Source organism: Theropithecus gelada, chromosome 10 (genome assembly GCF_003255815.1).
Source record: "Theropithecus gelada isolate Dixy chromosome 10, Tgel_1.0, whole genome shotgun sequence".
Taxonomy (NCBI): Eukaryota; Metazoa; Chordata; class Mammalia; order Primates; family Cercopithecidae; genus Theropithecus; species Theropithecus gelada.
This window is the reverse complement of record NC_037678.1, coordinates 39081465-39105051: the sequence shown is the minus strand read 5'-3', so window position 1 is coordinate 39105051 and position 23587 is coordinate 39081465. Positions and strand designations below refer to the sequence as shown.

At 53.5% G+C, this 23587-nt stretch overlaps 1 protein-coding gene and 1 long non-coding RNA gene across 2 annotated transcripts in view; one reads left to right on the top strand and one right to left on the bottom strand.

Annotated features, from left to right (window-relative positions):
- Positions 1–11769, bottom strand: part of GMEB2 (glucocorticoid modulatory element binding protein 2) — a 31849-nt gene extending 20080 nt beyond the window's left edge. Inside the window, exons 1-2 of the mRNA XM_025400496.1 lie at positions 11618–11769; positions 2722–2909 (exon numbers count right to left, since the gene is read on the bottom strand). Of these exons, the coding sequence (XP_025256281.1) occupies positions 2722–2852 (131 nt within the window). The 5' untranslated portion in view covers positions 2853–2909; positions 11618–11769. The remainder of the gene's footprint in view (positions 1–2721; positions 2910–11617) is intronic.
- LOC112633673 lies at positions 11728–13213 on the top strand. Its single transcript, XR_003121565.1, has 2 exons — positions 11728–12059; positions 12694–13213. It is a non-coding gene; the product is annotated as an uncharacterized LOC112633673 (long non-coding RNA).
- The last annotated feature ends 10374 nt before the right edge of the window (positions 13214–23587 follow it).

The window sequence follows — 23587 nt, the reverse complement described above, 5'->3', positions numbered from 1 at the left end:
TCCTCATGGAAGTCCTCACAACAATGCAGAGGGAAGAGCTTCCGAAGTACAAAGCCAGAAGCGAGGAGCAGGAGGGCGCACAGACACAGCGAGCAGCAAGGCGCAGACTGAGCGGCGGAGGCTGGCCGTGGGGAGATGACCGATGCTCAGTTTATACCCCAAATCCCTAAATCTAGAGGCCTGGGACATCAACTACCTCTGCCAGCAGGATGAGGGAAAGGAGGGCAACCAAAAGATGTCCCACCCCCACCCATCCAGCTTCTTGCCATCCTCAGCCCCACCTGTCAGAAGACCCTGAGAGGTGGAGGCAGGCCCCTGCCTACGGGACCCCGAGAGCTAGGGGAAGGCGTTGTCCTGAACTGTGTCCCCCGTAAAATTCCTATGTTGAAGGCCTCACCCCCAGTATGACTGTATTTAAAGATGGGGTCTTCGGGAGATAATTAAAATGAGGTCATCCAGTAACACTTTGACCTTCTGGTGGTTTTTTTTTTTTTTTTTGGAGACAGGGTCTCACTCTTATCATTCAGGTTGGAGTGCAGCGGCATGGTCACGGCTCACTGCTGTCTCCAACTCCTGGGCTCAGGTGATCCTCCTGCTTCAGCTTCCTGAGTTGCTGGGACTACAGGTGCTCACTACCATGCCCAGCTGGTGGTGCGCTGTGTTTTTTGTAGAGATGGGGTTTGCCATGTTGCCCAGGCTGGTCCTGAACTGGGCTCAAGTGATCTGTCTGCCTCAGTCTCCCACAGTGCTGGAATTACAGGCATGAGCCACCGCGCCTGGCCGACTGTGACCTTCTAAGAAGTGAAAGAGAAAGATCTTTCTCCCTCCCTCTCCATCATGAGGACACAGCAAGAAGTCGGCCATCTGCAAGTCAGAAAGGGAGTCCTCCCAAAAGTGGAATCTCGCAGACCCTGATCTTGGACTTCAGTCTTCGGAACTGTAAGAAAATAACTCTCTGCTGTTCAGGCCGCCCGGCCTGTGGCATTCTGTTATGGCTGCCCCAGCGGGCTAAGACGTGACGTCTGGGGGTCAGACCAGGTCAGGAAGAAAGGCCTCGAGCTGAGGACACTGAAGGTACCAACCCAGTGCTGGAGTACCCACCCCGGCAGCCGCGGCCACGCTGTCACGGCTCAGGTGAGGTGACCTGGACACCACCCCAGCAGCCACAGCCACGGTGTCAGGGCTCGGTACAGGAGAGCTAGATATGGGACTGGGCCTACTCCGAGGCCCCTTCCACCTGGACGCCTGGGTGGGTGACACAAAAGCTGGGCTCAGGTGGGACCAGAACAGCCTCTCCTCAGGTCAGAAATGACCCTGGGCTCCTCGCAGCAGCCCTAGGGCACCATGAGAAAGCTACGTGGACTCCTCTGGCCACGGGTCACTGCTGTCACACTGTACTCACTGCAGGCCATGTCAGGGCTCGGGTGAGGAGACGTGGACACCACCCCAGCAGCCGTGGCCATGGTGCCCCACGGGAGGGGACTTGGGCACTGCCTCTCTGGGCAAGAGTGGGGAGGTGTGGGGTGGGAGATGTCAGGAAACATCATGGACACATGCCCGGAAAACATGGAAGCTGTGCACCAAGGTGCTGACAAAGGAAAAAGGAGAATGGAGGTGTGAACATCCAGCTGGGAGGTCCCACTCAGACACTCCTGCATTTCCAGACATGGCCACCAGCTGTGTGGATGAGGCAGGAAAGGACAGGGTACCTCGCACCAGGAACCTACACAGGTCAATGTCTTGTTCTGTGCTCGCACAACAGCCTCCACCACCTGGACATGCAGGAGGTTAAAGTCTCAGGTGCAACAACAGGCTCCACGGCAAGGGAAGAAAGGCAGGAAGGAACTCAGGGCCAGGTCCTCCCAGGCAGGAGCTGCCTGCACACCGTCCATGAAGGGAGGCCTGACCCACACCACACAGGGGTTGGCAGTCTAGAGTCATCCTCTGTCAAATGGTGAGAAACTCAAAAGCTCATGCTCAGTGACATGCTAGGTCAACATGAAGATGCCACACATGAGACACAGCAAGGATGAGACCAGCGGGAGCCCCAGCCCAGAGCCCCAGAGTCCCAGAGTCCTCTGGGGAGGAAGAATGAGGATCGCCGCCCTGGATTGCCCGGGGCTGACTCTGCCTTTATCTCACCCCCAGCAGAGGCAGGAGTGACACAAGGGCTGACTGGGCCTTTATCTCACCCCCAGCAGACAGCAGACACCGGCTCACAGCAGAAGCAGCTCTGCTACCTCTTACTAGTTCCACCTACAGGCAGCAAAACAAAGCCGGCAGTTTGGGCAAATGTTAGCATTTTTGCCAACTAACATTTGATTCGGACATCTGGTACAGAGATGAGGAAGAAAACACTCATAGTTTCATGAAGACTGTCAAGAAAATCACTGGCTCTTCACTTCATTTCTGAAAGGCCAGCTCTCTGCCATCCCTACTGCTCCCTCTCACACGAGAAGTCACAGCCTTTCAGGACGTGGAGCCACGTGGCCGTGCGGGTACGGGAGGCCTCCCCAGAGCTGCAGCTGGGTCTTCTGGTTCCCGGGGCCATTTCTGCTTTTCTTCACTCTCTACTTACACACACAATTTAAGTCCAGTCTCAGAAGAACTGGAACTAGGAAAATCCTGACACTTGCCCCTTACTACGTTAATGCCAGCTGAGCCAAGGACAGCCTAACCCAAGCCCCCATCAGCCCCAATGGCACTGAGGCCCGAGCTTACCCGTGAGGGGCCAAATTGGTCGTCACCAACACAGTCTTCACGCCCTCCACGCTGCTGCCATCCACCGCAGTGTCCGGAGTTGTCACCACCACCACCTCCTCCATGTGCACACTCACGTCGGGAGTCGCCATGGCTCAGCAGAAAGGGACGCCCAGGCCAGCAGCGTCAGTCCTCCAGGGTCCCGAGTCCTGGAGGAAGCAAGGCAGGGCACAGGGCCGGAGTCATCCGCACATCCGCACAACGCAGCACTCACAAAGGCGTCTCTCATCAGCTTCAAAGACCCATCCTTGAGTCCCAGACGGCTACTTCCTGACAAAAACGAGAGGCAACAGAAGGGCTACCCCGGTCTCTGGTTCCAAGGGCGGTGTAAGTGCACTCCACCCATCTTTCCCACGGGATGAGCCGAAACCCTCGGGCAGAAGGCACAGAGCCACTCCCTCCATGTGGGGCTCAGAGCAGGAGGACAGGAGGGGCCTGGAATTCCAAGCGACTTCCCTGGACGCAGGTCCCCGGCTTGCCAGTTCTTCCGTCTCTCCTGGCCTGAACTCAAAGCCAGCCCCAACCCCTGAGCTGAGTTTCAGGTGCAGAAAGCATTCCAAGAAGTCCTCTCTGCCTGTGGAATGGGAAGGGAAACCCATTCGAGACAGAGAGGAGGGAAATGCCCTGGGATTTTTTTGTTTTTTGGGTTTTTTTTTTGAGATGGAGTCTCGCTCTGTCACCCAGGCTGGAGTGCAGTGGCGCGATTTCGGCTCACTGCAAGCTCTGCCTCCTAGGTTCAAGCGATTCTCCCGCCTCAGCCTCTCAAATAGCTGGGATTACAGGTTTCACCATGTTGTCCAGGCTGGTCTCAAACTCTTGACCTCACGTGATCCACTCACCTCGACCTCCCAAAGTGCTGGGATTGCAGGTGTGAGCCACCGTGCCCGGCCTGCCCTGGGTTCTAAAATTATTATTATTTTGTCTTTGCTGGTTTTGCCTTCAGCAAGTCCAACCCCTGGTAAAACCCTGTGACAGCGGCAGTCTTGGCAGGCCCAAAAAGCTTGGAGAGAAGGGAATCTTCCTCCTGACTAAAGGAGTGATGGCCCAAGAGTGTGGGGGCTCCCTGTTGTCCTCTCAGTCTCCATCCTCCACCCAGCACAGGGAACACGAAAGCCCTGGTTTCTAGTCAGAGGCCAAGGAGCCAGGAGTCAGAGTGTGGGGGAGGCGATGAGAGGAAAGGGGAACAGAGAGGATGGCACACAGCTGTGTGTGAGCACCCGGGTCATCCCAATACAGTCTCTACGTGGTCCTCACCCTAAAGGGCAAAGGGAAGAAAACTGACCTACAGGATAGACCACTGCCCAGGTCTCAGATGGGCCCCAATGGCACACATGGGGCAGATCCACAGTGCACTGGAAAGTCTCTAAACTAAACTGGCCTAAGAACACAGACACAGGAACGGGGTGCAAAATTTGCAGCCTGAACCTAACCAGGTCGATTTCTTGCTATAAAAAAAATCTACATTCTCTGTGAAACTTAAACAAGACCCAGAGTCCATAGCATAGTAGTCAAAGCATCCAAAACACGATCAAACTACCTGGCAAAGGGTAGTCTGATTGATTCTCAAAGGAATAAACCCACAAGAGATGCTGGCTCTGAGGTGAACGCAGGACTCACAGAGACTCTCAGGTGCTATCGGACCAGCTCCAAGAGTAAAGCAAACATTCTCAGCCAAGTGGAAAGAAAATCTTGGTACAGAAACAGGAGTTATAACCAAATGGAAATGTGAAAATTAAAAACTACAACAACCGGCCGGGCGCGGTGGCTCCCACCTGTAATCCCAGCACTTTGGGAGGCTGAGGCGGGCGGATCACGAGGTCAGGTAATCGAGACCATCCTGGCTAACACAGTGAAACCCCATCTCTACTAAAATACAAAAAAAAAAAAATTTGCTGGGCGTGGTGGTGGGCACCTGTAGTCCCAGCTACTCGGGAGGCTGAGATAGGAGAATGGCGTGAACCCGGGAGGCGGAGCTTGCAGTGAGCCGAGATCGCACCACTGCACTCCAGCCTGGGCGACAGAGTGAGAACTCTCTCAAAAAACGAAAAAGAAAGAAAGTAGAATAGAAGTGACCTGGGGCTGGGGGAGGGAGTATAGGGAATTGCTCTTTAATAAGTACAGAATTTCTGTTTGGGATGATGAAAAGTTCTGGAAATGCACAGTGGTGATGGCTGCACAATCACTGTGGGGGTTCTGAATGGTGCTGAATCACACATTTAAAAATGGTTAAAATGGGCCAGGCACGATCGCTCACGCCTGTAATCCCAGCATTTTGGGAGGCCGAGGTGGGTGGATCACGAGGTCAGGAGACCGAGACCATCCTGGCTAACACGGTAAAACCCCGTCTCTACTAAAAGTACAAAAAAAATTAGCCAGGCATGGTGAGGGGCGCCTGTAGTCCCAGCTATTCGGGAGGCTGAGGCAGGAGAATGGTGAGAACCCGGGAGGCGGAGCTTGCAGTGAGCTGAGATCATGCCACCATACGCCAGCCTGGGCAACAGAGCAAGACTCCATCTCAAAAAAAAAAAAAAAGGTTAAAATGGGGCTGGGCTAGGTGGCTCATGCCTGTAATCCCAGCACTCTGGGAGGTTGAGGGGGGTGGATCACCTGAGGTCAGGAGTTCAAGACCATGCTGGCCAACACAGTGAAATGCCATCTCTACTAAAAATACTAAACAATAGCCAGGCATGGTGGCAGGCACCTGTAGTCCCAGCTACTCGGGAACCTGAGGCAGGAGAATTGCTTGAACCCAGGAGGCGGAGGTTGCAATGAGCCGAGATCGCGCCACTGCACTCCAGCCTGGGCAACAAGAGCAAAACTCTATCTCAAAAAAAAAAAAAAAAAGTTAAAATGGTAAATTTTATGTTATGTATATTTTACCATAATAAAAAAAGTGTAATGCTACTGTAACAGAATGACTTATTAGGATTAGATATAGACTAGAAAGTATAGAATATAAAAACTTTTTAAAGAAAGAAAAATGTTCACGGCCAGGCCTGGTGTCTCACACTCGCAATCCCAGCACTTTGGGAGGCCAAGGTAGGAGGACTGCTTGAGCTCAGGAGTTTTGAGACCAGCCTGGGCAACACAGCAACACCCCATCTCTACTAAATAAATAATAAAAAAATAGCCAGGCATGGTGGTGTGCACGCCTGTAGTCGCAGCTACTCTGGAGGCAGGAGGATCCTTAAGTCTAGGAGGTCAAGGCTGCAGTGAGCCATCGTTGTGCCACTGCACTCCAGCCTGGGCAACAGATCAAGACGCTGTCACAAAAAAAGAAAGAAAGAAAAGAAAGAAAAGAAAAGAAAAGATAAAAATTTCCAGAACTTTTAAAATTATCATTAATATAAAAATAACATCACCTGCCCCTAGGACTGTAACAAACAAGTGTGTCTAAGGACAGGAGTGGGTCCACCCCAACCTGGCACACAGTGGTCCCCTGCAGAGAACCTGGCCCTGCACTCACTAAGGGGAGGCATTCACAGCCCAGCCAGGCCTCTGCAATTATGCCTTCAATGCCAGAACTAACTCACCCAAACTGAACAATCAATCACAAAATGTGCCTTCAGGACTCAAGGTTCTTGCTAAATCACACTCAACCTACATTTTCTAGCATGTGAACGTTTTTCTGAACGTCTTAGGGAGAGGAAGTCTGCAGGAGAACAAAAGGTCCTCAGTCCACCTAGCTTCTTTTCCTCCATTCCACAGGCTGCCTTTTGTCTGAGTATGCACTGGACCGGTGGGGGGGCTCTACTTCTTCCTAACCCGGCAAGGGTCTCCACACAACTCCAAGGTAAAGGGCCACAGGCAAGATAAAGGGGAGAAAAGAAAGAGCTACAACTTCCGGCTGGGCGCGGTGGCTCACGCCTGTAATCCCAACACTTTGGGAGGCCGAGGCAGGTGGATCACGAGGTCAGGAGTTTGAGACCAGCCTGACCAACACGGTGAAACCCCGTCTCTACTAAAAATACAAAAATTAGCCGGGTGTGGTGGCGCACACCTGTAATCCCAGCTACTCAGGAGGCTGAGGCAAGAAAATTGCTTGAATCCAGGAGGCGGAGGTTGCAGTGAGCCAAGATTGCGCCACTGCACTCCAGCCTGAGCAACAGAGCGAGACTCTGTCTCAATAAAAAAAAAAAAAGAAAAGAAAAAAAGAAGGCCGGGCATGGTGGCTCATGCCTGTAATCCCAGCACTTTGGGAGGCCAAGACGGGCGGATCACGAAGTCAGGAGATCGAGACCATCCTGGCTCACACTGTGAAACCCCGTCTCTACTAAAAATACAAAAAAAAATTAGCCGGGCACAGTGGCGGGCGCCTGTAGTCCCAGCTACTCGGGAGGCTGAGGCAGGAGAATGGTGTGAACCCGGGGGGCGGAGCTTGCAGTGAGTGGAGATCGCGCCACTGCACTCCAGCCTGGGCGAGAGAGCGAGACTCTGTCTCAAAAAAAAAAAAAAGAAAAAAAAGAAAAAAAGAAAGAGCTACAACATCCTGGGCCACCAATCGCAAATGGCAGCCAGTCTCTGAAGTAACCCTTGACCAGAGATCCAAGGAAGCAAGAAATGTAGGTGATCTGAACAGAGGGGATGGTGGTTAAACACCATGAAGGCAAGACCCGTTCTCAAAGAAAAGGAAGCAAAAAGAAACCGCGGGGAGCTGGGTCCCACCAGCAGCAAAGACCCTGCAGGCGTCACTGATGCCAGCCCGGCCTGGGGGAGCGGTGAGTGTGGCAGGCGATGAGTGGTGGGCAGGGCTGCGGTAAGTCTGGGGTAAGAAGAGGCAGCGCCCAGAGCCCAAAGAACACCAGTTAGGGTTCCACATGAACGCCACTCAAAGTACTCACAGAACACGTCTAAACACAAGCACGAAGGACTAAGTGCAAGGGACAAGAAAATATTCCCCGTTTCCTGTTTCAGGAGGGTATCACAAATGAGTGATGAAAGGAAAATGTATTGTTTACATGAGGAAAAACATTTCACAAATTAAGAACATCCTGGAACATGACGAGCCGTTTACTGTCATTCAATTTCAACGGCGGCCATCTAGGACAGAGCGCCTAAGGGGAAAGGGGGCTCACAGGCGAACCCCTCCAGCTGTTGGTGGGCACATTTCCCATTAGGGCATCAGGGTCTCTGAAGACTGTCTTCAGAAGCTTTTTAGCCAGAAAAGTTACAATGATGAATTCGTTTACATTGACAGACTTACTTCATATTTCTAAAATATAACGCTTTTTTCATTACGATAACTTTGGTGTTGTAGAGTTAGGCTTCAAAATAAAGAACTTTAAACAAACATGAATAAAAAGCCACTTTAGGCTGGGCACAGTGGCTCACGCCTGTAATCCCAGCATTTTGGGAGCCCGAGGCAGGTGGATCAAGAGGTCAGGAGTTCAAGACCAGCCTGACCAATATGGTGAAACCCTGTCTCTACTAAAAATACAAAAATTAGCTGGGCATGGTGGCAGATGCCTGTAATCTCAGCTACTTGGGAGGCTGAGGCAGGAGAATCGTTTGAACCTGGGCAGAGGTTACAGTGAGCCGAGATCATGCCACTGCATTCAAGCCTGGGTGACAGAGTGAGACTCTGCCTTACAAAAAAAAAAAAAAAAAAAAGCCACTTTAAAATTTTACTTAGGCCAGGCACAGTGGCTCATGCCTGTAATCCTAGCACTTTGGGAGGCCGAGGCAAGCAGATCACCTGAGGTCAGGAGTTAGACCAGCCTGGCCAAGATGGTGAAATCTCATCTCTACTAAAAATGCAAAACTTAGCTGGGCATGGTGCTATGCCCACGTAATCCCAGCTACTCAGGAGGCTGAAGTGGGAGAACTGCTTGAACCTGGGAGGCAGAGGCTGCAGTGAGCCGAGATCGCACCACTACACTCCAGCCTGGGCGACAGAGCGAGACCTTGTGTCAAAAAAAAAATTTTTTTTTTAATTAAAAAATTTGGCCAGGCATGGTGGCTCACGCCTGTAATCCCATCACTTTGGAAGGCCAAGGCGGGGGGACCACCTGAGGTGAGGTGTTCGAGACCAACCTGGCCAACATGATGAAACCCCGTCTCTGCTAAAAATACAAAAAAAAAAAAATTGGCTGGGCATGGTGGCAGGTGCCTGTAGTCCCACCTACTTGGGAGGCTGAGGCAGGAGAATCTCTTGAACTCTGGAGGCAGAGATTGCAGCAAGCCAAGATTGCAGCACTGCACTCCAGCCTGGACAACAGAGCGAGACTCTGTCTCAAAAAAAAAAATAAATAAATAAAAATTAAAATTAAAAAATAAAAATTTCACTTAAAATACTACTGATCTCAGGCCAGGCGCGGTGGCTCAAGCCTGTAATCCCAGCACTTTGGGAGGCCGAGACGGGCGGATCACGAGGTCAGGAGATCAAGACCATCCTGGCTAACATGGTGAAACCCCGTCTCTACTAAAAAATACAAAAAACTAGCCAGGCGAGGTGGCGGGCGCCTGTAGTCCCAGCTACTTGGGAGGCTGAGGCAGGAGAATGGCGTGAACCCAGGATGCAGAGCTTGCAGTGAGCTGAGATCAAGCCACTGCACTCCAGCCTGGGAGACAGAGCAAGACTCCGTCTCAAAAAAAAAAAAAAAATACTACTGATCTCCCGTGCTGACTTCTTTGGGTTTAACTCTCACTGAGGAGATGTTACTTTCATAAGGGTGAGCTCAGCAGGGGCAACTGAAGTCACTTAAGCAGAAAGCTGCAAAAAGGCAACAGCCACACTACAGGCAGGGGTCCTCGTCACAGCTTCAGGGCTTTGCAGAGGATTACGCAATGTACATACATGCACAACACTGAATTCCAGTCTCTCCAATGATAACTATATCAAAGGTTCAAAGCAATATGCACAAAAGTTACCTCACAGAAAATAGTGCAAGTCCTTGATACGATGCTATTTAGACACAGAAGCGCTACAGAGCATCTCGCCCCACTGCCTTCCCAAGGGCAAGCACCTCCTCCTTTCTCCACAGCTCCTTGTTTTTTTGAGATGGAGTCTCACTCTGTCACCCAGGATGGAGTGCAAAGGCTAAATCTTGGCTCACTGCAACCTCTGCCTCCCGGGTTGAACTGATTCTCCTGCCTCAGCCTCCCGAGTAGCTGGGACTACAGGCGCCCACCACGCCTGGCTAATTTTTGTATTTTTGGTAGAGACGGGGTTTCACCATTTTGGCCAGCTGCTCTAGAACTCCTGACTTCCAGTGATCCTCCACCTTGACCTCCCATCGTGCTGGGATTACAGCTGTGAGCCACTGCACCTGGCCTCTCTACAGCCCCTTCTGTGTTGAAGCCAAGACCCACCCAGTTTTGATCCCAAGGCTTGGGTTCCTCACTAGTGTGAAGCGAGTTTCCAAATTAATTATGAGGTAAATCAGATATGAGAAAATATTTTATTTATTTACTATTTTTTGAGACGCAGTCTTGCTCTGTCGAGTGCAGTGGGGTGATCTTCACTCACTGCAACCTCTGCCTCCTGGGTTCAAGCAATTCTCCTGCCTCAGCCTCCCAAGTAGCTGGGATTACAGGTGCACGCCACCACGCTCGGCTAACTTTTGTATTTTTAGTAGAGACACGGTTTCACCCTGCTGGCCAGGCTGGTCTCAAACTCCTGACCTCGTGATCCGCCCACCTCGGCCTCCCAAAGTGGTGGGATTACGGGCGTGAGCCATCAGGCCTGGCCCAAGAAAATATTTTTAAACTAGTAATCTTGACACTGATGTAATTGAAACTGTTGTATTTGAAGTGTTAGCAAAGAAAAGAGAATTCTGGTTCAACAGAAAAGTCAGTCACGACTTCTCAGTCACGCATGAATTATACAGTAACCAAATACATAACACGTCATGACTGACAACAGGGTCCACACCACCATGGGTCTACACAGACCCAGATCCCACCCGTGGGTCTACAGCGATGCGGGCCCCTGTGGGGTGGTCCCTGCGGGTTGGGTCCCTGAGAGTGGGTCCCAGTGGGGTGGTCGCTGTGGATCGCGTCCCTGCGGGTCGGGTGTCTGCGGGGTGGCTCCTGGGAGTCGCGTCCCTGTGGGGTGGTCCCTCAGGGTGGGTCGCGTCCCTGCGGTTCGGGTGCCTGTGGGGTGGCCCCTGCGGGTCGGGTGCCTACGGCATGGACCCTCTGGGTCGGTGCCTGCGGGGCGGGTGCCTACGGGATGGCCCCTGGGGGTCGCGTCCCTGCGGGTCGCGTCCCTGTGGGGTGGTCCCTGCGGGTCGCGTCCCTGTGGGGTGGCCCCTGCGGGGCGGGTGCCTGCGGGGCGGGTGCCTACGGGATGGCCCCTGGGGGGGTCGCGTCCCTGCGGGTCGGGTGCCTGGGGGGCGGTCCCTGTGGGGTGGCCCCTGCGGGTCGCGTCCCTGCGGGGCGGGTGCCTACGGGATGGCCCCTGGGGGGGTCGCGTCCCTGTGGGTCGGGTGCCTGGGGGGCGGTCCCTGTGGGGTGGCCCCTGCGGGTCGCGTCCCTGTGGGGTGGCCCCTGCGGGGCGGGTGCCTGCGGGATGGCCCCGGGGGGGGTCGCGTCCCTGCGGGGCGGGTGCCTGCGGCGTGGTCCCCCCGGGCTGGGTCCACCGAGCAGGCCGCTGGAAGCCGAGCCCGCGCCCGCCCGCGGCACCAAAATGGAGGCAGGAAGCGCCGCCGCCCGCGCCCGCCACCGCCCGCGCCGCCCGCCTGACGCCGCCGTCGCGCCTGACGCCGCCGCCCGCGCGGCCGCCCCTCCCCCGGCCCTCCCCTCCCCCCGCCGTAACGTCCTGACGCTCCGCAGGGACCCCTGACTGGACGGCGGCGCGTGAGCGGAGCGAGAGGCCTCGCCGCGGGGGGGCCGCGGGCGCGCCGGCGCCGCTTACCTGGGGCCGCGCCGGGCCTACTCGGGCGCCCGGCGGGGGCGGCGGCGTCGGGAGCTGCGGCGGCGGCGGGCGGCGGCGGCGGCCGCGGGCTTCGCTCCTTGTTGGGGATTCGGCGGCGGCGGCGGCGGCGGCGCGGGCGCGCGCTTCCTAGTGACGCAGGCAGCGGGGCCGCGCACGCACGGGGCTGGGAGGGCCGGACACTTATTTGGCGCTTGCCGGGGAGGAAGGCGGGGCCGTGAAATAAGGCACAACGGGGCCCGGGGCGCGTGCGCGGACCGACGCTGTCAGCTCCTAACGCCGTCGCTTCCTCCTGGTCCCCGCGGCCCTGGTTGGGTGTCGCCTGCCCCGCGCGGGCGGTCGGGCTGAGGAACGATGGTCGGTGGACGGACGGGGCCAGGGAGCAGTGCGCACGAGCGGCAGGGCGGTACCTTCAGGCCTCCAGGTACGGGCACCCCTCGCCCGGACGCTGCTGTGGGTGAAGGGGCGCGGACGGGACTCCCCTGCGGGGCGGACGCCTGAACACGAGGCTGTGGAGGAAGACGCTGTAGGGTGCGCGGACTCCCGCAGAACATGCCGGGGGCTCGGCCAGCCACGGCGCTCCCAGCGTGGAGGGCGAGGGGCATCCGGGAGCGGCGGGGAGGGAGGGCTCGGTCACCCCTTAAGCTGTCACCCCAGTCCCACAACCAGCACCCCGATCCCATCGCAGTCCCACAGCCGGCACCCCGATCCCACCCCAGCCCAACAGCTGGCATCCCTATGCCATAGCTAACAACCGGTCCCACCGCTGTCCCACGGCCGGCACCCCGATCCCATAGCTGACACCCCGGTCCCGCCCCAGTCCCGCAGCCGACACCCACCCCTATCCCATGGTTAACACCCCGGTCCCCCCGCTGTCCCACGGCCGGCACCCCGATCCCATAGCTGACACACCGATCCCGCCCCCGTCCCGTAGCCGGCACCCCGATCCCACCCGAGTCCCGCAGCCGGCACCCCAATCCCAGCCGGATCCCGCAGCCAGCGCGGATCCTGTGGCGCTCGTCTAGCCCCCAGGGCTCGTTTATACGTTTTATTGGCAGAGGCTGGAGCTGGCTCTATTGGCCTCTGTGCTGGATTTCTTCCCCTGCACCGCAGGGCTGGCTCTCCTGACCTCTCCAGGGTCATCCAGCACCCTTGTGCTTGCTGTCACCCGCTGCCTGTCTATAGGATCCTGGATTCCTTCTCGGGGACCGAAATTAGTCAGAAAATAGGAAGCAGGTGCTTGTTTGGGATGGAGCCCTGACCCTGTGCTCACACTTTAGGAGGAGGGCTCTGCAGGCCGCCTCCCGGAATGGGAGGTTCCCAAGCCACTGCACTTCGGAGGGGCTGTAATTAGAGTTGCACTTTCATTCTGTTCCCAGTAAAGTGGACCGTGCTCAAATCAGTGAGGAAAAGGTATTCTTAACAATTAGATTGGCCGAGCGCAGTGGCTCATGCCTTTTATCTCAACACTTTGGGAGGCCAAGGCGGGAGGATCACCTGTGGCCAGGAGTTCAAGACCAGCCTGGGCAACAGAGTGAGCCTGTCTCTGGGGAAGAATAAAAAAATTATTGAGCCTTTGTCAGTGCTACTATTTTATTATCTGGTAAATATGAGAGGGTTCACGCGGTCTGTGTGTGCCATTTATCTGAGTTTGCCTATCCTCACATTTTGGGAATAAACATCAATAAAGTCTAAGAGGAGTGCTGAGGGGGCCCTGGGGATGGGAGGGCGGCCACCTCATGCCTGTATGTTGCGTGGGTTGAGCCCTGGGGCCTGTTCTGCCTCCTTCACTCTGGGACTCCAAGAGAGAACCTGGGCAACAAGAGAGAAACTCCACCTAAAAAAACAACAACAACAAAAAACACCTCCAAGATCACTTAGCTTTCTACTGCTGCCATAACAAATTATCTCAAACTTAGTCACTTAAAAATGCAAATTTAGGCTGAGTGCGGAGGGTCACGCCTGTACTTCTAGCACTTTGGGGAGGCCAAGGCAGGAGGATTGCTTGAGGCCAGGAGTTCAAGACCAACATGGCCACAACCCATGTCTATTTTTTTAAAATGCAAGTGTGTCCGAGGGTGGTGACTCACGCCTATAATCCCAGCACTTTGGGAGGCCAAGGCAGGTAGATCACAAGGTCAGGAGATTGAGACCATCCTGGCTAACACGGTGAAACCCCGTCTCTACTGAAAGTACAAAAACAAAATTACGCAGGTGTGGTGGTGGGCACCTGTAGTCCCAGCTACTTGGGAGGCTGAGGCAGGAGAATGGCATGAACCCAGGAAGCGGAGCTTGCAGGGAGCCGACATGGCGCCCCTGCACTCCAACCTGGGTGACAGAGCGAGACTCCGTCTCAAAAAAAATAAATATAGAAAAATACAAATGTATTCTCTAACTGTTCTGTAGGTCAGAAGCCCTGCCCAGCCTCACTTGGTCAAAATCAGGGTGTCTGCAGGGCCAATGGTTTTTGGAGCTCCAGGGGAGAAGCTGTTCCTGCCCTTCCAGTTTCTGGAAGCACTTGAGCCCCTTGTCTCGTGGCCTATCCCACACCTGAAAGCCAGCCAAAGTCAGTTGAGTCCTCACCCTGCTCATCCCGACACTGACTCTCCGGCCTCCCTCATCTGCTGTCAAGGCTCCTTGTGATGGCATGGGGCCACCAGCTGGCCCAGGGCGCCTCCTGTCTCCGAGTCGGCCGACCAGCGACCTTCATTCCATCTGCTGCTGTAATTCCTCTTTGCTTGGAACCAACGTTCACAGATCCCAGGGGTTAGGATGTGAATATCTTGGGCAGGGCTGTGAGGAGGAGGGCTATTCTTCGTTCTAAAATATTTATTATTTTTGTTTTGGGGGCTTTTTTGGTTTTGTTTTTTTTGAGAGAGTCTCGCTCTGTTGCCCAGGTTGGAGTGCAATGGCGCAGTCTCGGCTCACTGCAACCTCTGCCTCCTGGCAGACGTGAGCCACTGCACCCAGCCTGTTTTTGTTTTTGTTGTTGTTTTGTTTTGTTTTTGAGATGAAGTCTCACTTTGTCACCCAGGCTGGAGTGCAGTGGCAGATCTCAGCTCACTGCAACCTCTGCCTCAAGCTGTTCTCCTGCCTCAAGCGATTCTCCTGCCTCAGCCTCCCAACTAGCTGGGATTACAGGTGCACGCACCACCATGCCCAGCTAATTTTTGTATTTTTAGTAGAGACGGGGTTTTACCATGTTGGTCAGACTGGTCTCAAACTCCTGATCTCAGGTAATCCACCCGCCTTGGCCTCCCAAAGTGCTGGGATTACAGACATGAGCCATCGCATCCAGCCATATTTATTAACTACAAAGGGAAAGATGATAATTTTTTTTTTTGAGATGGAGTCTCACTCTGTCACCCAGGCTGGAGTGCAATGGCATCATCTTGTCTCACTGCAACCTCCGCCTCCCGGATTCAAGTGATTCTCCTGCCTCAGCCTCTCAACTAGTGGGGTTACAGGCACACGCTACCACACCCAGCTAATTTTTGTATTTTTAGTAGAAATGGGGTTTCACCATGTTGGTCAGGCTGGTCTCCAACCCCTGACCTCATGATCTGCCCACCTTGGCCTCCCAAAGTGCTGGGATTATAGGCATGAGCCACTGCACCTGGCTGAAAGATGATAATTTTAAAGTAGAGAAACTGGGTTGGCTGGGCATGGTGGCTCATGCCCAGCACTTTGGAGCATGTACTTTGGAGCCCAGCACTTTGGAAGGCCAAGGCAAGAGGATTGCTTGAGTCTAGGAGTTTGAGACCAGCCTGGACAACATAGCAAGACCTCATCTCCACAAAAACTAAAAAGTTAGCCAGGTGTGGTGGTGCACGCCTGTAGTCCCAGCTACTCAGGAGGCTTAGGTGGGAGGATCACTTGAGCCCAGGAGGTCAAGGCTGCAGTGAGCCGTTATTGTGCCACTGCACTCAGCCTGGGCAACAGAGCGAGAGTCTGTCTCCAAAGGAAAAAAAAGGTCCAGGCGCGGTGGCTCACACCTGTAATCCCAGCACTTTGGGAGGCCGAGGTGGGCGGATCACGAGGTCAGGAGATGGAGACCATCCTGGCGAACACGGTGAAACCCCGTCTCTACTAAAAATACAAAAAAATGTGGTGGCAGCGCCTGTTGTCCCAGCTACTCAGGAGGCTGAGGCAGGAGAATGGCGTGAACCCGGGAGGAGGAGCTTGCAGTGAGCCAAGATTGCGCCACTGCACTCCAGCCTGGGCGACAGAGGGAGACTCCGTCTCGAAAAACAACAACAACAACAAAAACAATAGTCTCCCAGGTAAGTCAGAGTCACAAGGTGTTTTGGTTCCCCGTGGAAACTAAAAGATAACAGCTTAGGCCGGGCACGGTGGCTCAAGCCTGTAATCCCAGCACTTTGGGAGGCCGAGACGGGCGGATCACGAGGTCAGGAGATTGAGACCATCCTGGCTAACACGGTGAAACCCCATCTCTACTAAAAAAAATACAAAAAACTAGCTGGGCGAGGTGGCAGGCGCCTGTAGTCCCAGCTACTTGGGAGGCTGAGGCAGGAGAATGGCGTAAACCTGGGAGGCGGAGCTTGCAGTGAGCTGAGATCCGGCCACTGCACTCCAGCCTGGGCGACAGAGCGAGGTTCCGTCGCGGAAAAAAAAAAAGATAACAGCTTAACATGTTCTTGAGTTATTTTTCAGACACTCGGATACCCACCAGATGGAAAATGCTGAGCTGGGAACAGGGGCTATGACTTCAGCCTTTTGAGAGGCTGAGGTGGAAGGATCACTTGAGGCCAGGAGTTTGAGACGAGCCTGGCCAACATGATGAAACCCCGTCTCCAGTAAAAATACAAAAATTAGCCGGGCATGGTGGTGCAGCCTGAAATCCCAGCTATTTGGGAGGCCAAGGTGGGAGGACCACTTGAACCTGGTAGGAAGAGGCTGCAGTGAGCTGAAATTGTGCCATGGCACTCTAGCCTGGGCAACAGAGTGAGACTCTGTCTCAGAAAGTAAATAAATAAAAAGATAAAATAAATGTTGACTGTAGGCCGGGCACAGTGGTTCACGCCTGTAATCCCAGCACTTTGGAGGCTGAGATGAGCGGATCACCTGAGGTCAGGAGTGCAAGAACAGCCTGGCCGACATGGTGAAATGCTGTCTCTACTAAAAATACAAAAATTAGCTAGGCGTATACCTGTAGTCCTGGCTACTCAGGAAGTCAAGGCAGGAGAATCGCATGAACCAGGGAGGTGGAGGTTGCAGTGAGCTGAGATCATGCCACCACACTCCATCCAGCCTGGGTGTCAGAATGAGACTCCATCTCAAAGCAAAAACAAACAGATGGGACCCTCGGTGTGTCCTTAGGGCATGATGGTTGAGGTATACTGCTGGTCCTCTCGTGAAAGAAAACAAGAGCTGACTCTGTGCCTACTGGAGAAAGCACTCCCTACATCAACCACAGTCAAAACCTCGCTCCCCCAGGGACGGTGGCTGCCAGCGTGGGGCCTTGGTAGCACCCATGTGGAATCACAGTGTTGTTGACAGCTCTGGGGTCTTGTACAAATGCCAGATCCTCCCATTTGGTTTCCTTATGGGAAGGATTGCAGTATTATAATACACGGGCGTGTGCAAGGGATCATTATACCCTTTCCTCTTTTTTTGCTTTCTTTGAGACAGTTTCACTTTCGTCACCCAGGCTGGAGTGCAATGGCGCGATCTTGGCTCACTGCAACCTCCACCTCCTGGGTTCAAGTGATTTTCCTGTCTCAGCCTTCTGAGTAGCTGGGATTACAGGTGCCCGCTACCAGGCCTGACTAATTTTTGTGTTTTTGGTAGAGACAGGGTTTCCCCAAGTTGGTCAGGCTGCTCTTGAACTTCTGGCCTCAAGTGACCCACCCACCTCGGCCTCCCAAAGTGTTGGGATTTCAGGCATAAGCCACCAGGCCCGGCCTTCCTTCCTTTTTTTTTTTTTTTTTTTTTTTTTTTTTTTTTTTTTTTTTTTGAGACGGAGTCTCGCGCTGTCGCCCAGGCTGGAGTGCAGTGGCGCAATCTCGGCTCACTGCAAGCTCCGCCTCCCGGGTTCACGCCATTCTCCTGCCTCAGCCTCCTGAGTAGCTGGGACTACAGGCGCCCACCACCGCGCCCGGCTAATTTTTTTTTGTATTTTTAGTAGAGACGGGGTTTCACTGTGGTCTCGATCTCCTGACCTTGTGATCCGCCCGCCTCGGCCTCCCAAAGTGCTGGGATTACAGGCGTGAGCCACCGCGCCCGGCCTCCTTTCTTTTTAAAATTAATCTTTGTTAAAAAATACTCTTGGCCAGGCGCGGTGGCTCAAGCCTGTAATCCCAGCACTTTGGGAGGCCGAGACGGGCGGATCACGAGGTCAGGAGATCAAGACCATCCTGGCTAACAAGGTGAAACCCCATCTCTACTAAAAAATACAAAAAAAAACTAGCCGGGCGAGGTGGCGGGCACCTGTAGTCCCAGCTACTTGGGAGGCTGAGGCAGGAGAATGGTGTAAACCCAGGAGGCGGAGCTTGCAGTGAGCTGAGATCCAGCCACTGCACTCCAGCCCAGCCAACAGAGCGAGACTCCGTCTCAAAAAACAAAACAAAAAACAAAAAAAAACCTCTTATTTTTTATTTAATTGTAACACTCCTAGATCCTGAAAGCAGATACACACTTTTTTTTATCGGTCTGATTCTTTTCATTGCTTCAGGCCTTAGAGGATATTGTCCAATATTAGATAAAAGTTTAATCGGAGGCCGAGCGCGGTGGCTCAAGCCTGTAATCCCAGCACTTTGGGAGGCGGAGGCGGGCGGATCACAAGGTCAGGAGATCAAGACCATCCTGGCTAACACGGTGAAACCCCGTCTCTACTAAAAAATACAAAAAAACTAGCCGGGCGAGATGGCGGGTGCCTGTAGTCCCAGCTACTCTGGAGGCTGAAGCAGGAGAATGGCATAAACCCGGGAGGCAGAGCTTGCAGTGAGCTGAGATCCGGCCACTGCACTCCAGCCTGGGTGACAGAGCAAGACTCCATCTCAAAAAAAAAAAAAATAGTTTAATCGGGTTTACTTCTACTTTAATGGAGATGGCTGAATATCTCTTCCACTTGGCTGCTCCTTTATAATAAACTGACGAACATACAAATCGTTCTGAGTTCTGTGAGACATTCTAGTAAATCATCTAACCTGAAGAGTAGGTTGTGGGAACCCCTGATTTAGAAAGCCCAGTGGTCGGCCGGGCGCGGTGGCTCAAGCCTGTAATCCCAGCACTTTGGGAGGCCGAGGCGGGTGGATCATGAGGTCAGGACATCGAGACCATCCTGGCTAACATGGTGAAACCCCGTCTCTACTAAAAATACAAAAAACTAGCCGGGCGTGGTGGCGGGCGCCTGTAGTCCCAGCTACTCGGAGGCTGAGGCAGGAGAATGGCGTGAACCTGGGAGGCGGAGCTTGCAGTGAGCTGAGATCGCGCCACTGCACTCCAGCCTGGGCGACAGAGCGAGACTCCGTCTCAAAAAAAAAAAAAAAAAAAAGCCCAGTGGTCGTGAATATAAGTGGCTCTGGACTGGCTCCTGGGGTCTGAAGTGTGGACAGTCTGTTAGGACTGAGCCCTTGTAATTTGTAGGATCTGACACAGGAAGGCAGTGTCCGAATTTAGCTGTATTATATTGGACACCCAGTTAGCGTTTGGAGAATTGGAGAATCGGTTGCTGGTGTAGAAAAATAACAAATTTTTTTTCTTTTTTTTTGAGACGGAGTCTCGCGCTGTCACCCAGGCTGGAGTGCAGTGGCCAGATCTCAGCTCACTGCAAGCTCCGCCTCCCAGGTTCACGCCATTCTCCGGCCTCAGCCTCCCGAGTAGCTGGGACTACAGGCGCTGCCACCTCGCCCGGCTATTTTCTTTTTTTTTTTTTTTTTTTTTGAGACGGAGTCTGGCTCTGTTGCCCAGGCTGGAGTGCAGTGGCTGGATCTCAGCTCACTGCAAGCCCCGCCTCCCGGGTTCACGCCATTCTCCTGCCTCAGCCTCCCGAGTAGCTGGGACTACAGGCGCCCGCCACCTCGCCCGGCTAATTTTTTTTGTATTTTAGTAGAGACGGGGTTTCACCGTGTTAGCCAGGATGGTCTCGATCTCCTGAACTCGTGATCCGCCCGTCTCGGCCTCCCAAAGTGCTGGGATTACAGGCTTGAGCCACCGCGCCCGGCCTCGCCCGGCTATTTTTTGTATTTCTTAGTAGAGACGGGGTTTCACCGTGTTAGCCAGGATGGTCTCGATCTCCTGACCTCGTGATCCGCCCATCTCGGCCTCCCAAAGTGCTGGGATTACAGGCTTGAGCCACCGCGCCCGGCAGAAAAATACCAAATATTTTATGTCAGGGGAGTGAAAGAAAAACCAAAACCCATACACTTTTAAGGAAAGCAACTGACGGCATTTGCTACCAATGATAAAATTTGAGCTTTGAAGTAAGAATAAGAAATTTGCCATTGTGCCCGGGCCAGGAAAAAAAAAAAAGAATTTTGCCATTGTGAGGACGAAGGTTTCCCAGTACTTTCTGATGAGCTTGATGGTGATATTAACAAATAACTTTTTTTTTTTTTTTTTTGAGACGGAGTCTCGCTCTGTCGCCCAGGCTGGAGTGGAGTGGCGCGATCTCCGCTCACTGCAAGCTCCGCCTCCCGGGTTCACGCCATTCTCCTGCCTCAACCTCCCGAGTCGCCGGACTACAGGTGTGCGCCACCACGCCCAGATAATTTTTGTATTTTTAGTAGACACAGGGTTTCACCATGTTGCCCAGAGTGGTCTCAAACTCCTGACCTCAGGTGATCCGCCCACCTCGGCCTCCCAAAGGTGAGAGGCCTTGCTGGGATTATAGGCTGAGCCACCGCACCTGGCCTCTTGTCCTCTGCCCACCTCAGCCTCTTGTCCTTGTGTTTTGCCGTGATGCAATGAACATGTCTTACATTTGTAACCAGAAAAAAAGGTTAGTGTAACAATGCCTGTCTTGTTTTTCCCAGAGTAGACATTATGAAGATTTAAAAAATGTGAAAGTGTTTTGAAAATAATAAACTATGCTATACACACAAAGTTTTAGTGACTAGAAATACAAGTCTATTGTTTGTTGAGACAGGGCCCTGCTCTGTCTCCCAGGCTGTGTGGCACAATCATGGCTCACTACAGTCTTGAACTCCTGGGCTTAAGCGATCCTCCCACCTCAGCCTCCAGAGTAGCTGGGACTACAATTGAGCACCACCACACCTGGCTAATGTTTGTATTTTTTGTAGAGATGGGGTTTCACCATGTTGCCCAGACTGGTCTCAAACTCCTGGGCTCAGGCATTGCTCGTACCTCAGCCTCCCAAAGTGGTGGGATCACAAGTGTGAGCCACTACACCCGGCTGAGTTTCTGTTGTTTTGAGCCACTTCATTTGTGGTACTTCTTACAGCAGTCACAGGAAACTAAGCAACTGCAGAACATCAAAATGGTTTTTCTTCAGCAAAAGGAGAAGTGCTGGTGGTTGGCAGCAGCTTTTCCTATGCTCACTTCTGCATGGCCACACCTTTGACTGCCTGAAGAGTGCACAGCAGGCTGAGGGGAGCAACTGGTTGAGTCAGGCCCCTGCTTGTGCCGTATCCCCACCTGCTTTGCTGGACACCCCTGTTTTGGGGGCACCCACTGCTGCCCCAGACACCAAGCAAGCACCAGCTGTGTCCAAAACATACAGGGTCACAGTCTTGGCACGTTTTGTGCTGCTATAACAGAATGCCACAGACTGGGTAATTTAATACGGAACAGAAATTCATTTTCTCAAAGTTTTGGAGGCTGGGAAGTCCAAGAGCAAGGGGCCATCAGGTCAGGGCCTGGTCTCTGCTTCCACTATGGCGCTTTGACCACCGTGTCCTCAAGTGGTCAGAGAGAGCCGGCTCCCGGGAGCCCTTTTAATGGAGCAGAACACTGCTGCACTGCGGCTTAAGTTTCCAGTCACTCCAGGCAGACTGTCTGATGTGGTTTTGTAATATGTTCACAGACTGGCCAGGCACTGTAGCTCACACCTCTAATCCCAGCACTTTGGGAGGCTGAGGCGGATGGATCACCTGAGGTCAGGGGTTCAAGACCAGCCTCACCAACATGGTGAAACCCCATCTCTACTAAAAATACAAAATAAGCCAGGTGTGGTGACACGTGTCTGTAATCCCAGCTACTCGGGAGGCTGAGGCTGGAGAATCGCTTGAACCCAGGAGGTGGAGGTTGCAGTGAGTCGAGATCATGCCATTGCACTCCAGCCTGGGCAACAAGAGCGAAACTGTCTCAAAAAATAAAATAAAATAAAATAAAATGCATTCACAAGGCCGGGCATGGTGGCTCATGCTTGTAATCCCAGCTACTTGGGAGACTGAGGCAGGAGAATCACTTATAACCTGGGAGTTGGAGGTTATAGTGAGCTGAGATCATACCACTGCACTCCAGCCTGGGCAACAAGAGTGAAACTCTGTCTCAAAAAAGTAAAATAAGGCTGGGCGCGGTGGCTCACACCTGTAATCCTAGCACTTTGGGAGGCCAAGGCGGGTGGATCACTAGGTCAGGAGTTCGAGACCAGCCTGGCCAACATGATGGAACCCCATCTCTACCAGCCTGGCCAACATGGGGAAACCCCGTCTCTACTAAAAATACCAAAATAAGCCAGATGTGGTGGTGCGTGCCTGTAATCCCAGCTATTCAGGAGGCTGAGGCAGGAGAATCACTTGAACCCAGGAGGCAGAGGTTGCAGTGAGCCAGAATCGTGCCATTGTTCTCCAGCCTGCGCGACAGAGCGAGACTCTGTCTCTGAATAAATAAATAAATAAAATAAGAAAATAAAATATGTTCACATCCTTTGACATTCCTCACCTCAAAAGCTGGAACCCAACTCCCTCCTAAGCGTGAGTCTTCTCAGTGACTCGCTTCTAACAGCAGAACTTACATGGCTTCCCACACTCAGAGGATACTGGGTTCCTCCCAATATCCCCCCACCCAGCGACCCCCACGCAGGTCGCTGGCTCTGGGGGACCCAGAACTACGTTTCAAGGACAGTCCAGGCAGCCCCTGGATCATCCATGTGGTGAGGAATGAAGGCCTCCTGCCTGCAGCCTTGGGAGGTAGCCTTCTCAGAAGAGGATGCCCCAGCCCCTGCCCAGCCTTCAGATGGCCAGGACCTCAGCCAGCGTCCTGACTGCAACGTCATGAGAGACCCCGAGCCGGAAATCCCCAGCTTTCATACTCCTGACTTATGGGGACTGACAGATAATGTTCGTTGTTAATTAAGGGGTGACTTGTCACACACAATAGGTCACTAAACAGCTCTGTCTGGCCTCCCAGGAGGAGCCTGCCTTTCCTTTTCTTCATGGGAAAAGTGTGATCAGTTTGTGAAGGAGTCTCTGCCCCCAGTTGATGCCCGAGGCTCCACCTGGCGACCGTCACACGCTCCGTCTGCCCCTCTGGCGACCGTCACACGCTCCGTCTGCCCCTCTGGTGACCGTCACACGCTCCGTCTGCCCCTCTGGTGACCGTCACAAGCACCGTCTGCCCCTCAGTGCCTTGCCAGGCCCCCAGCCTGTGATCAGCCTGGTCTTGTGGGAGGCCAAGGCCCACTTGTGTTCGTGTGTAGTGTGTGTGTCTGTGTGCCCGTGCGTGCCCAGGATACAGGGATGCCATATACAAGTGCTTTCAATGTTGTGTGGCGTGCATGCATCTGTGTGCCCAGGATACAGGGATGCTGTATACAAACACTTTTTTCTTTTTTTTGAGACAGTCTCGCTCAGTTGCCCAGGCTGGAGTGCAGTGGCGCGATCTCGGCTCACTGCAAGCTCTGCCTCCCGGGTTCATGCCAGTCTCCTGCCTCAGTCTCTGGAGTAACTGGGACTACAGGCACCCGCACCACGCCTGGATAATTTTTTCTTTTTTTTTTTTTTTTTGAGACGGAGTCTCACTCTGACG